The following is a 14976-nucleotide window of genomic DNA, read 5'->3' on the forward strand; positions in this document are numbered from 1 at the left end:
TGCTGATCTTGAACACAAAAAAGAAGCTTACAAGAAGTGGAGGATTGGACAAATGACCAGGGAAGAGTATAAAAATATTCTCGGGCATGCAGGAGTGAAATCAGGAAGGCCAAATCACAGCTGGAGGTGCAGCTAGCAAGAAGATGTTAAGAGTAACAAGAAGGGTTTCTTCAGGTATGTTAGCAACAAGAAGAAAGTCCAGGAAAGTGTGGGCCCCTTACTGAATGAGGGAGGCAACCTAGTGACAGAGGATGTGGAAAAAGCTAATGTACTCAATGCTTTTTTTGCCTCTGTCTTCATGAACAAGGTCAGCTCCCAGACTGCTGCACTGGGCAGCACAGCATGGGGAGGAGGTGACCAGCCCTCTGTGGAGAAAGAAATGGTTTGGGACTATTTAGAAAAGCTGGACGAGCACAAGTCCATGGGGCCGGATGCGCTGCATCCGAGAGTGCTAAAGGAGTTGGCGGATGGGATTGCAGAGCCATTGACCATTATCTTTGAAAACTCATGGCGATCGGGGGAGGTCCTGGACGACTGGAAAAAGGCTCATGTAGTGCCCATCTTTAAAAAAGGGAAGAAGGAGGATCCTGGCAACTACAGGCCAGTCAGCCTCACCTCAGTCCTTGGAAAAATCATGGAGCAGGTCCTCAAGGAATCAATTCTGAGCACTTAGAGGAGAGGAAAGTGATCAGGAACAGTCAGCATGCATTCACCAAGGGCAAGTATGCCTTCTATGATGAGATAACTGGCTCTGTGGATGAGGGGAAAGCAGTGGACGTGTTGTTCCTTGACTTTAGCAAAGCTTTTGACATGGTCTCCCACAGTATTCTTGCCAGCAAGTTAAAGTAGTATGAGCTGGATGAATGGACTATAAGGTGGATAGAAAGCTGGCTAGATTGTCGGGCTCAACAGGTAGTGATTAATGGCTCCATGTCTAGTTGGCAGCCGGTATCAAGTGGAGTGCCCCAAGGGTCGGTCCTCGGGACGGTTTTGTTCAATATCTTCATAAATGATCTGGAGGGTGGTGTGAATTGCACCCTCAGCAAGTTTGCAGATGACACTAAACTGGGAGGAGAGGTAGATACGCTGGAGGGTAGGGATAGGATACAGAGGGCCCTAGACAAATTAGAAGATTGGGCCAAAAGAAATCTGATGAGGTTCAACAAGGATAAGTGCAGAATCCTGCACTTAGGATGGAAGAATCCCATGCACCACTACAGACTAGGGACCAAATGGCTCAGCAGCAGTTCTGCGGAAAAGGACCTAGGGGTTACAGTGGACGAGAAGTTGGATATGAGTCAACAGTGTGCCCTTGTTGCCAAGAAGGCCAATGGCATTTTGGGATGTATAAGTAGGGGCATTGCCTGCGGATCGAGGGACGCGATTGTTCCCCTCTATTCGACGTTGGTGAGGCCTCACCTGGAGTCTGTGTCCAGTTTTGGGCCCCACACTACAAGAAGGATGTGGATAAATTGGAAAGCGTCCAGCGGAGGGCAACTAAAATGATTAGGGGACTGGAACACATGACTTATGAGGAGAGGCTGAGGGAACTGGGATTGTTTAGTCTGCGGAAGAGAAGAATGAGGGGGGATTTGATAGCTGCTTTCAACTATCTGAAAGGGGGTTTCAAACAGGATGGATCTAGACTGTTCTCAGTGGTAGCAGATGACAGAACAAGGAGTAATGGTCTCAAGTTGCAGTGGGGGAGGTTTAGGTTGGATATTAGGAAAAACTTTTTCACTAGGAGGGTGGTGAAACACTGGAATGCGTTACCTAGGGAGGTGGTGGAATCTCCTTCCTTAGAAGTTTTTAAGGTCAGGCTTGACAAAGCCCTGGCTGGGATGATTTAATTGGGGATTGGTCCTGCTTTGAGCAGGGGGTTGGACTAGATGACCTCCTGAGGTCCCTTCCAACCCTGATATTCTATGATATTCTATGATGGAGCCCCAACCAGTCTAGGAGCTAAGGCCCTCAAGCAGGGCGGGGCACCAAACAGTCTAGGAGGCTCTGTCCCTCAGGCAGGGCCAAGTGGTAGTTGTCTAGGGGCCCAGGCCCTCACACAGGGCAGATCACCAAACAGTGTAAGGGATTCTGGCTCTCAAGCAGGACAGAGCAGAAACTAGTCTAGGGTGTAATGTCCTAGCCCTGGCAGACAGTAGACCAACACAGGCCTCCTAGCCTTAGGTGTGGAGGCTGCTGCCTCAGGGGTGGGGTTGGCAGCAGGAGGGTAGGGGAACCCCGGATCCAACCTACTCCACCGGGTCCCAGCCCAGGGATCTAACAGTGGCAGAGTGTTCCACCCCTGGGTCAGCAGGGAATCCAGCTGCAACACACTCACCTGGATTCAGGCAGCAATGCAGATGGACTAGAATCAGCTGTCCCTGGGCAACTTCCTATCCTCCCCTTGGAGTGTACCTGGATCCCAGGACGTCCTCTGTTACACCAGGGTACACCGCCAGTGGTAGTCCGAGCAGCTCTGGAATCTTGGGTGAGTACTCCAGGCAGCAGCAGTCCTCCTTGGCCTCTTGCTCCAGCAGCAGGGGAGAAGCATCTGTCTCCCTCCGCAGCTCTAGCCCAACTGTGCTGCAGGGCCCGCCTTTTGTACTTCCTGTCCTGTCCGAACATTCAAGCGGGGTGGGCATGGCCTTTCTGGCCCCATCCACCAGGGGGCGGGCGGTGGTTCCTCCCTGTCAATCTCGGAGGGAGGCCACACCCCCTCGCTACAGACCCTTATGGCCACATTTTCAAAAGAACTCAGCAACATCCAGTGTGCGTAGTTAAAGCCGACTTGTGAGCAATTTTCTCCTACTTCACCAGAGATGCTGCTGGATACAGCGTCTGTCCCTTAGCATTGCCCCACACAGCCTTGTCCCCATTAAACTTGTGGAACCCACAGAATGTTTTGTGATGGGCGAGGGATGATTAGCTCCACAACACTCCATTTGGCATTGTCATAAATATAAAGGGAAGGGTAAACACCTTTAAATCCCTCCTGGCCTGAGGAAAAACCCTTTCACCTGTTAAGGGGTAAGAAGCTAGGATAACCTCGCTAGCACCTGACCAAAATGACCAATGAGGAGACAAGATACTTTCAAAACTGAACGGCGGGAGAAACAAAGGTTCTCTCTGTCTGTGTGTTGCTTTGCCGGGATCAGAGCAGGAGTGCAGGTCAGAACTCCTGTAAAGGGTTAATAAGCAATCTAGTTAGATATGCGTTAGATTCTGTTTTGTTTAAATGGCTGACAAAATAAGTTGTGCTGAATGGAATGTATATTCCTGTTTTTGTGTCTTTTTGTAACTTAAGGTTTTGCTTAGAGGGATTCTTTATGTTTTGAATCTGATTACCCTGTAAGGTATTTACCATCCTGATTTTACAGAGGTGATTCTTTTACTTTTTTTCTAAGAATTAAAATTCTTCTTTTAAGAACCTGATTGCTTTTTCCTTGTTCTTAAGATCCAAGGGTTTGGATCTGTGTTCACCTATGCAAATTGGTGAGGATTTTTATCAAGCCTTCCCTAGGAAAGGGGTATAGGGTTTGGGCGGATTTTGGGGGGAAAGACGTTTCCAAGCAGGCTCTTTTCCTGTTATATATTTGTTAGACGTTTGGTGGTGGCAGCAATAAAGTCCAAGGGCAAAAGGTAAAATTGTTTGTACCTTTGGGAAGTTTTAACCTAAGCTGGTAAAAATAAGCTTAGGGGGTTTTTCATGCAGGTCCCCACGTCTGTACCCTAGAGTTCCGAGTGGGGAAGGAACCTTGACAGGCAGATTTTGGGAAACAACACTAAAAGGGTGATATGGAAGTCAGGTTTGTGGGGTTATCCGTGGTTGAAAGAGGCACCTGAACAATTTTTTAAAGCATGAAAAAGTCTTTTTGTCATGTTTGGATGACTTACAATTAGCCAAGTGGAATTTTACCAAACTTTAGAAAAAAAAATGAACACTTGTCTTTAGGCTGAGAACAACCATGGGACATTTCGGCCCCAAAGATAATTTTTTTTCTGATCGTTATAAGCACCTGATAACAGGTGCTCACAGGAAAAAGTTTTCCTCAGCCATAGCTTTATTTTGGCACTATAACTAGATTTAGGAATGTATGTTAACTGGAGGGCAAATTTAGGATTCAAACCTCTGAGATGCACTTCTCCCTGCACTCTCATTGCCTTTGGTGGCAGTTGAGAGTGTGCAGCACCTCGCTCCACCTGGCCCATATACTGCTGATGTTATAGGAAATCAGGCATGTGTAATTTAGATCCATTCAAACCTTTCTATTCAATAGTCTTGCAAAATGCCATAATCCCCTTTATATTGCAAGGTGGTGACCAAACTCTCATTGACTTTGATGGGAGCAGGATCAAGCCCAGTATGTTATAAAAAGCCTGAATTTTCCTTCTCTTTTTTTCTACCCATGGTATTTGCAACAGGAGCAAAGCTGATAATTTAATAGAGTCCTTTGCACACTGGCTATAATGCTAGAATTAACTGAGTAAGTACACATACTGTACTTTGCCAGAAGAGCCTGGCGGATCCAACAGATTTTTACTTTGTAAAACAGATTTTGCTGTATTTGTACTTTTTTTTCATCTCCCCCTGAGGAGTATTAACTCAAAGCAATCACAAGACACCATCCTTGCCTGGGCTGCTACTTGTATCTTCTTCATTCCTTACTGCTTCTCTAGCCATTTGAGTCATCTTTTTTAATCTGCCTTCTGCTCCTAAAATGATAACCCTGTCATTTGGGAAAGGCTAAACATGTAAAAGCATTTCCATTTCTGTAGTATTCACTTTCATTTACTCTCTTCTTTCTGTTCAAGTCAAGCAGTGCAGAGTGCTGTATAAATAGCAAAGCCTGTAGTACATCCAGTTCTGAAGTATTTTTAAAATAAAGTATTGAAAAAAGAAGAGACAAACTGCAAGGAAAATGCCAAGCTGCTCCTGAGCCTGATGACGATGTACGTATTTTGTCTTGGTTACCTGAGCAATCTCCAGAAGCTTGAATGGATTACAATAGTATTCTAACAAGGCTGCAGGCATCATCAACAGCTCTCATCTACAGAAGAAGATAAGAGATGGAAGAATGTAATTATTTCCATGTAAGCTAAATTCCAGTAGCTGACTTCCATGAGAGGGAAAGCCCTGAAAACTTTGCTGTCTGAAATGTTTTAATCTCATATAAGACAAATAGGTATGTTTTAGAGGCTTCTGTTTTAGTGTGTGAATTTGAGTGGAAAAATGTGTCTGATACGGACGCAGCCTGTGTATTATTTGAATGCTTAAATATGCAGCAGTACTTTACATGTTGTCATCTTCTGTTGGTCAGGTTATAAATCCACTCTCTATAGGTTGTAAAATTTATTTTGCTATATTATTGTCTTCCATATTCAAGAATATTAAAAGAAACTCCTAATTAAAAAAGGTATTAAAGACCTGCGTGCTTTTGTATATTGTAATGAGTAGTTGTACTTGAAGTAGCGTTAGCTAGTGAAGAACCTGTGCCTAAATCTTTTTTCATCACATTTCTGCTTGTAGATTGGACCTTCCTAGCTGTTTACCACACGGTTTGTTACTCTGATTAAAACAATGTTAATACATTTGATAGAATTGATAACCTATGTAGATGTGGCTTTCTGTTAAACTTCTCTTCAGATGCTTTTGATTGAATAGCTCTTCTGAGTAAACTGTTTTCTAAACTGAACTTTATTGTCACTTTAAATTTGACAGAAGTTCTGCGTCTTGTATTATGTTTCAGCTTGCAGAAATATTGTAGTAAGCAAAGGGTTTCCTAGCCCTTTATTGGGAATGTAACCAAGAAAGATAATTCTTTTTTCTTCTTCCCCTTGAAAGGTCAGCTCTTCTCTTTAAATATTGTCACTGAAGCTCTTCTAAAGGTGGGACATACAGTTTCTTGGCTTTCAACAGAAAAGGTATGTTATGTTTAAAATATATATCTTTTTGACTGTAAATCAATTGCTTGGTAAGTTTTCTCTTAATTAACATGGTTTCACTTTCATCTGAGAATATTTGCTAGCTTTAAAAGCAATTATTTTTATTAGTGAGGAATGTCTAAAGATGGATTTCTTTTTGCAGGAGTGTCTACTAAACAAGGCAGTATTGGGTTGCATTATTAATATTCATACTTTTAAGAAGGCAGTAATTATGCTTGTTTGCAGAAAGCAATTAATTTAAACCGTGTTTTCCAATTTGCCTATGATAATTAAAACCAAGCATGCTGGCAGAGAACAATTATACATAAAAATCTATGAATAATTAGATGTATAATTGACAGAAGACAGGACTATTATCACTTTCTCCCCTGTATAATAATTTAGCATAAGAGCATGAGAAATAGCTCTCATTAAAATCTCAACTGCAGATTAATCCATGAAAGGGATTGAGATATTAAAACAGAAAGGATTTAAGATGTGCATACACTGTGGTTAAATAATTAAAGATAGAGAGACACTAAAGGACTCAGACTGAAAAGGAGGCAAAAGAGAATATTCAGAAAATAGGTGTGTATTTTTTTCTTCTTTCTTGTCCTTTTAAAAGAGAAAGGAAAACGTTAAGTGTCATGGGAGTGATTTTTGTTTGTTTGTTGACTCTGAGTGGGCCACTGTTAATCCCTGCTCGTTATTCATTTGTAAATCTTTGCAAATATTCATCAGTGGACTGATAAACAGCATGGTCTCAGAAGAGACAAACAAAGGAGTCAAGTCAATTTTCACAACAACTCAAGTGTATTTGATATAAAGTTTAGTGATGGAGAATTTGTTCTGATGTCTTTCAGCAGAGGAATGCTCATAAGGGTGCCTTCACTCTTGGCAGAAAACAATTCTGCAGGCATTAACTAATTGCTTGATGAGGCTTGCTTTTATGAAGCAAAAGAAATAGACTAGTGCTGTGGAGGGTTTGGGGGTTTTTTTGGTCTTGAAAAGGGAATTTTGGAAAGAAATAGTACTTTTAATAGCAATGATGAGAACAGATACTTTAAAAAAATTATCTTATACCAAATCTCTCAAAGTGCACTTTTTTTCTAGTAACATTTTCCTGCAATACACTTACCCCTTTATTCAAAGTCTTTAATAATCTTTAGGGAGTACCTTGGCTAACATGAGGTATTCAGCCCCGCAAAGAATTTATAAAGCAGCAACCAAAAGTACTAGTATTGAGGTCCCAGTTTATCAATGAAAATTCCACTTGAGTGAATAATATGAATATATAATTTTCTTTTACTTATCCCAATACTTGGGGGATACCCCAGTGAAGGAAATTTCCCCTTTTTTTTCAGAAGACTGCTATTGCTTATAAATAAATATGAAAAAGAAACACTTTTTGCTTGTCTTTTATGCTTATGTTATTAAGCAGTAATATCATTTAATACACACGAGAGAGCATAACTAAAATTTAATAGGACTAATTTAGCTGATGCCTGTCTAATCCTTCTTTAACATACTGTAATGTTTTTTGCCCAGTAGGTATATTGCCAATTCAGAAATAATGTGCACTCAGCAGCAGTAACTGTTGCTCTGCTTAGCTTACTTGAGAGCTTTTCTTTGCCTACTGTGAATATGCTTCTGTAGAAAAGGATTTCAGGCAGAGGAGCACCCTTGAGATTCAGTGAACTCATGCATTGCATGTCCTGTCTTATTACACAGCTGTACAGAAGTTTTTTTTTTCTGATGAGCTTCAGCTATAAATAAAGAATGCACAAATACATCATTGCATTTCTTAGGCCATTCAAAGAATGGTATCTTAAACTCCTATTGTGTTTTAACATAAAAATTGGACCATTTTATGTAAGCAACATGAAATGCATTACTCGCTCTTTCTTCATTTGGTGTAACATGCCAACCACTTTGGTATGAAAAAGAATATAACTAATAACAAAAGAGGGCCCAAATCTAGAAGTCAAATGGAGTTTTGCTGCTGACTTCCATGAAAGCAGTGTCAGACTCCTCCTTTTGATTCAGAAGTTTGATTCGGCGCTGCTGACCTAAAAAGATAAAATTCGTCTTTCTCTTGTTATAATAAATTGCATTTTAGCACAATATGTCACTTTTAAATCTGCTGGAATTGAAATTGAGGTGTTAGCAGTATTCCACTGATGTGGTTTGGAAGTGTTTTTGAAACAAGGATTTTCTTTTCAAAGAAGAAAACATTTATTCTATGTATTTACTGCATGCAATGTGCCTGTAACACTAGTTAGATATTCTGATATCTATGTGCTGGGATACAGTTACTGTATAATACACTAAATTGTGCTCTCTGTCGCACCAGTGCAAATCTGGAGTATCTTCATTAAAGCAATGGGAAAATTGCGGTTTTATACTGGTTTAAGTGAGAGTAGAATGTGGCCCAAGAAGCCTGGTTGTGCTTCCAGTGTAAATCCAGAATGAGTTCACCAAAGTCAATGGAATTACACCAGTGTAAAGTCAATGTAAGTAAGATTAGAATCAGACCCATTACAACTATGTTTTAGATTAAAGTGACGAATGTAAAAGTAAATCCATCAATTTACAGTCATGAGCTGGAGACCTTTTTTTTTTAAGTCTTTTATTACACAAGTTACTTTTCAAGTTCCGGTGCAATAGTATTTACTTGAAGGAAACAAGAGCATGGATCTAAAAGTAGACACGGAAACTCCAACCAATTCATGATGCTTTGCATTCTACCAGCCTGATTCTCCTCTAACTTGCACCAATTTTTCCCTGATGTAACTACATTAATCTTGTTGTGCACTGGCATAAGTGAGAGAAGAATCTCACCTGTTACCATATGGAATGCAGATACAGATAAAAAGAATACAATAATAATGTGCTCATTTATTCGTAATAGTACTTGCTTTGTAAAAATCTTTTTTGTTAAATTTAAAGGTATAATGTAATATTTTATTGAACATATATTCCAAAGAAAGTCAGTTATTCTTTAGATTGTTGTGAAAACAGTGTATTACCCAGGTAAATATGATTATACATGTCTATTTTTTCAATATATTCTGAAGATTTAAAAAAAAAAACTTAACTGTACTTTTTCACATGGTTAGAGATTGTCCTGTTAATTGCTAATTGCGATCTGGAGAGGAAATCACTGAAACTCAAATATCTTAAACAGTATTTAAACTAAAAAGGCAAAAAATCAACTTGGTTGGTTTTACTGCAATAGACAGAATATTAATAGAGAAATGGGATTATCGAAAGGTCAGAGTTAGAAACATTTCCAGACAACTTCTTCTGATGTATGGATAACTTATTTCACATACTCTTCATTAAAATTCAGCATGTATTGTAAATTGCACATATTATTTAATACCTAATGATTTCCATGCACACTACACATCTTTTCACATATTCTACAAATGAGATTGTTTCTAAACAGGAAATTCAGGGAGTGAAAAATGACAACTATTTTGGCAAGACTGTAATTTACAAGTGGCGATGGAATGGTCTCTTTAATGTATTTAAATTTGATAATAGTTAGAATGAAGTTTGATCTTTTGGTATTCTAGGAACTGCTGGTAGGGTCAAGCAAGAATGTGGCAGGGAAGTGGATGAAATTGGAGGAGTGGCTAGGGGTTACTATGCTCAGCTTTCTCCTGCCACTTGAATCATATTATGCATGAATGCCACTGGCATGCTGTTTGGAGGAAATCTGGAGTGAAATTGTACCTCTCTGTGGATGGGGACCCAGTAATGATAACGGTTAGAACAAAAGTTAGGGGGTAGTAATGATGATATTGAAAGGATAGAAAGTGCGGGGAAAGATAAACTAGAAGAAAGTGGAACAGGAAGTGAAGCATATACTGTACCAGAGCTTCTCAGTGGATAATAATACATAGCATTATATCCAGTGACATTCAAGACCTATGCAGCACCTTTTTGAGGGCTGAAATGGAACTTAGATGGTTGTGCTGGCCCCTTGCATGGGATTCAATTTTATCTGTAGTGCTTTGCATTTTCTAAATATTATACAGACATTAACACCTCTTGTCTTTTCTCACTGAGGTTTTTTCTAATAATTTGAAGTCTCCCGATTCTTGTGTGCCCAGTTGGAATCACCAGTTGTTGTCTTGTTTACTTTTATAGTTGTTTCATTGTATTGCTTTGTCCTTCTGCTGCCCTTCCTTGGCACTTTTGATGAAATTTGCCTCTGTGCAGAGAGGTAGCATACATTCCACCTGAACCCAGTTTCTTATAAAAAGAATGGATTTCATGGTATAGAATAAAATACAATGTAAGATCTACTGAAATACCAGCAGCATATTGCCATTCTTCCCAAAGGGCTCGCTGCCTGCAATAAAAACAGATAAATACATAGTGTAACTGGGTAACAAATATGTGATGAAATGATAATAGAAAAATCACGACTGATAACTAATAGCTATTGCCAAGAATTATTATATACTCTGTATATATTGAGTTACTTTCATGCAAGCTCAGTGATTTATGTGCACAGAATAGTCAGGGAGACCTCCCCAGCTGTGTCTGTTCCCTGGATTGAAATCTTTAGGAATTTCCCAGACCCCTGGGCACATGTTTTCTCCTCCTCCTTATACATTTCTATATTTTTTTAACCTCACAATGTACTATTTGCCCAGTCTGTAGTTTTGAGACTTTAGCATGAGGTTTTCTATGGAACTTTATAAATCATTATACAAGCTCACAATAAAGATCAGTTTCCTTTTTTCTCTCACGCTCTGCCGTCACTTCTCCATTGTCTCCTCTCCTCCTTCTGTATAAACTTTTGGTTTCTTTCAGAAAAGCAAGTGGCATGCTAAGCAGGATCAGCACGATAGCATCCCTGTCTGGCAATGGGTCTAGTGGTTTTCCCTGGTTCTCCTGCTCTTCCATTCTGTGGATCATTTTGTAGGAGAGGTATTATCTCATGAAACTTCCTTTCACCTCTCAATGCATACACATGCACCCCTATATGCACATGCTACCAACCCTACTTCCTTTCCCACTGCACTGCCTGTATGTTCTTATGAATTTTTGGATTACCAGAAAGAGAACCTTGGGCAGTACATGGAAAACCCCTGCCCTATAGCACTGTAGCACTTTCATTGATGTGAGTATATATATCCAGGGGGTAAAGGCCAGGGAGCAATTTAAGAACATATAGAAGTTTCAGAAAAAGTTAATGAATTATTTGCATCAGTCACCACCACAGAATATCTATGCTGTCAGACTTACTCTTATCTGGTAATAGAGATGAGGTACTATCAGAAATTGAGATGCCAAAAGAAGAGGTGCCGTGACAAATGAATAACGTGGAATTGATTATATAAATCAGTGGCCCTTAGGTGGAACACTGTATTCAGTTCTGATTACCCCCATTTCAAAAGCTGAAGCAGAGGGGGTTCAGAGAGAAGCAGAGAGAATGCTAAGAGGCATGGAAAAACTCCCAAAGTAATACATCAAGGCCCAGCATAACGGAGGATCCACCTCCCCCAGTCCACTAGCACAAACCTCACTGTTATTCATAGTGTGGCCTTGTACCCTCCTCCACCAGGTAGTCAGCGCTTTATGCAGCACAAAACAGGATATATGTGGTAGCTTTTCAAAAGGGAGTTTTATGTGTCCATTTATGTGGCTGCATGTTCACATAGTACTTAAGACCCTGCTCTTCCTAATGGTGGCACTGGAACTGAAATAAATAGTTGATCTAGTTTATATCTTTGATAACCATCACATGTAACACATCTGGTTTAGGATTTGATGGGGCTTATAATGCCTGTAAGAATGGGCCAAGTCATGAGGCCATTTCACTTTTTCTCAGTCCTTACTCAGACAGTGGAAGTTTACCTAAGTAAGGCATGAGTAAGGACCTCAGACTTTATCCAATGTGACTGTTCAATACATTTGTTTGTAGCCATTTTTTAAATCATTGCATGGTTCTTCATTGGTCTATGTGGCCCTAATCTAAAGGTGATTGAAATCAATGGAAAGACTCCCATGATTTCAATGGGCTCTAATCAGGCTTTGTCTAGTTGCCTCTGATTATTTGTATAGTATTTGTCACCCTAGTATTGCTGTGCCTTCAATCTCATACTCTTCAGTCTCATGCCAAATTTTGGCCTTCCTTATTAAGGACCCAATCCTGCAGCCACATTGAAAACAATGGTAATTCTTCCAAAGGAGCAGCTGCCGGAATGACCCCTAAATGACAACTTTCTATAGCTCATCATTGAATTATCCAGTATTGCTGACTTAATGCTCAAAACTTATTGGGAAAGCATTTGTGCTGTTTTAAAAACTACAAGTGAGTTAGCTCATGAAATTTTGATCAAATTAACCAGAAGATCGAATAAACCAGTGACGGAATTAAGTTGTATAGCTCTGAAATGCATACTGTTGGAAATATATCCAGAGAACTGCAAACTCTATCTTAATTTACAAGCTCTTCTGGTCAGAGACTGTGTCTGTCTCTGTGTTTGGAAAGAGTGGTGTAAATGTACCATACAGGAGCTGTGATTGGACATTACAATACTGTCCAATGAATGTGATTGCAAGAGGATGGCTTCAGCAGTCACTGCTTGGTGGATGGTCATTAGTATAGTGTATTTCAAACCTGCATGCAACTATAATTACAAAAGTTGCTCATTGCTTTAACTACATGTTTTGCAACATGCATATAGAGCCAGAGGATTAATTCAGCTTCGCTTTTCAGTGGAGTGCTGTAATTTAGCTACTCCTTTGTCCCTCGCACCCCAGTTCATCCATTTCTCCCTGTGCATGGGTCGGTTTTCCTTTGCCACGCCAGCCCTTCTGACCTAGAGTGCTCCAGTCCACTGCAGCCCCTCTTGGGATTGTAGAGCCAGAGGAATTCCCTTTTACAGCAGCAGCAGCAGCATTGTCAGCATGAAGCAGGGCTATTCAGCTGAGTCCTGTCAGTGCAGCATGAGAGGGAGGAGGGCAACCCACATCCCCTCCCCTCTGCATTAATGTGGGCTTTTTCCTTTCCAGTGCAAAAATTTGCCAAGGTTTCCTGCAGGGAAACTGAACATACAATTGCGGAGAGGTGGAGGTAGGAGGGAGACAGAAACCATACCCTCTGGATCTTCCTCTTCTCAGTGCTGCTACTGCTGAGGCTGTGGTGAAGGTGTCAGTGTGACTCTCTAAGGTGCCACAAGTACTCCTTCCCAAGAGTTAGTTGCTCAGCAACTAGAATCAATTAATACGCTTTGCAGAAGGTACAGGGGAAGCCCAAGCTGCTGCCAAGGAGAAGGTAGGAGGCTCAGGATGGTTCAGGATCCCACTCAACTCCCCCCCGCCCCACCCATCTTCCCTTAGCCATTGTCCTTTATCCGTTCTCCTTTCCCTACTAGGGTGACCAGATGTCCTGATTTTATAGGGACAGTCCCAATTTTGGGGGCTTTTTCTTATATAGGCACCTATTACTCCCCACCCCGTCCCGATTTTTTACACTTGCTCACGAAAGCTCATGCTCAAATAAATTGGTTAGTCTCTAAGGTGCCACAAGTACTCCTTTTCTTTCTACTCCCTATAGTAATTTAGTGTATGCGTATCCATGGAACTTCAGACACAATATCTCTTAAACTCTCCTCTTCCTTAGGGGCTTCGCTTTTATACTTAATGTATTCTTTTATTTACTTACTTATTTTTGCCAAGGGTTCTCCAAAGCTAATGTAGAATTTCTAACGTCCACACTAGTTGGGAAAGAAAACGGATGGCTGATGTCTTGGTAAGATGGTTTCAAAGATTCCTTAAGATTACAAGGGTTGTTTGTTAGTGCAGCAATAATGAATATGCACCATGTGGGAATTAGGAAAGTTTGGTTTTGATTGGTTTGGTTTATTATATAGTAACCCGCTCTCCCTACATGATTAGATCAAATAGATCATATTGTTTACTGTGAACATATATAGAGAGAGGGAGAATACATTATTTTTTTCTTCGCATAGTAATTTTAGGGCCTCAGTAAGGTGTTTTCTTTCTTTCCCTCCCCCTTCCCCTTTCTTTCTTTGATTTTCTTTGGAGTCCCTCTGACACCATGTATCTGGGAATGAAGAACTTCTCAGAGCTGATTGGAAATGGCATTGCTGCACTGAAACTTAACTGGAGGAAATACATCTCCCGAAGAAGAAAATATAATGCACTTTAAGGATCTGACTTCTGGTGAAAAATTCAAGCCTAGAGAAAACTTGTCTGCTTTATTAAGAAGAATGGGTTGGACAATCTTCTTCAATTCCAAAAGATATCTGTATGCCATGCTGAGCTTAATCTCTGCAGCATGCTCTCTGCTTCTCTTCTCCTCCTGATGCACTGCATGGTAAGGCCTTTTCTTTCCTTACCAATAACATTCTTGGTATGCTGAGAGTTAAAAACAAAAAAGGGAAAAAAAAACAATCAAAAGAATGTTTTATAACCTGGTTGTTTTCAGGACTAGGGATCCTGATCACTACTGCAGTTCTCACTGATATTTTCTTTCTTACGTCCGTGTGTGTGTTGTCAATTGTGCATTGAGATGGGTTTCAAGAAATGTGTTTGTCTGTAAAAATTTGCAGACTAAAGTTGCCATTTAAGAGTCTTTCTTTACATTTTTCTAGAGGTGTAGGGGTGTTTGTATAGGGTGAAATAGGCCATATCTTTCCAGTACTTGAGCTGTTTGACCATACAGTACTGACAGCTAGAAGACAAAAACAGAAGGTTAAAAGAAAAAAAACCCAACAACCATATGACCAGTTTCTAACAAGTATTAGTTAAGTAAGTAAAAGCTATAGCAGGGTTTTGAAACAAATGCCATTTTTTAAATGCAAGACTGTAGAGATGATAGATTCTCCTCATTTTGTTCCCTGTGGGCAAAGAAATGTAAAGTGCACAATTGTGTATACACAGATGCTGGGATTAACATATGGGGTGTGTGGAAATGCTGTGCTTTTACACATTTCAGAAGGTTAAAAATAAGCTGTTTGACTCATCCTATAAAATTACTGTTGAAAAATTAATTAATAGAAAAGT

The 14976-nt window shown here is 40.3% G+C and overlaps 1 protein-coding gene across 10 annotated transcripts in view; it reads left to right on the top strand.

Moving 5' to 3' along the window:
• The window catches only part of TUNAR (transmembrane neural differentiation associated intracellular calcium regulator), a 56090-nt gene that overhangs the window by 12226 nt on the left and 28888 nt on the right, over positions 1-14976 (top strand). The window contains exons 1-5 of one of the 10 annotated variants that reach the window (XR_012669048.1): positions 4264-5183; positions 5843-5922; positions 10753-10869; positions 12961-13222; positions 13996-14248. Coding sequence is in view for 8 of the 10 variants with exons in the window: in XM_075129849.1 (XP_074985950.1) it covers positions 5843-5922 (80 nt within the window). In the remaining 2 variants the exon portion in view is untranslated. Of the gene's footprint in view, positions 1-4263; positions 5184-5842; positions 5923-8275; positions 8436-10752; positions 10870-12960; positions 13223-13288; positions 13700-13995; positions 14288-14976 lie in introns of those variants that run through there. The other 9 variants (XM_075129851.1, XR_012669049.1, XM_075129850.1 and 6 more) reach the window with 9 other exon arrangements.

The sequence above is a fragment of the Caretta caretta genome, chromosome 6, assembly GCF_965140235.1.
Source record: "Caretta caretta isolate rCarCar2 chromosome 6, rCarCar1.hap1, whole genome shotgun sequence".
In the NCBI taxonomy this organism is placed as follows: domain Eukaryota; kingdom Metazoa; phylum Chordata; order Testudines; family Cheloniidae; genus Caretta; species Caretta caretta.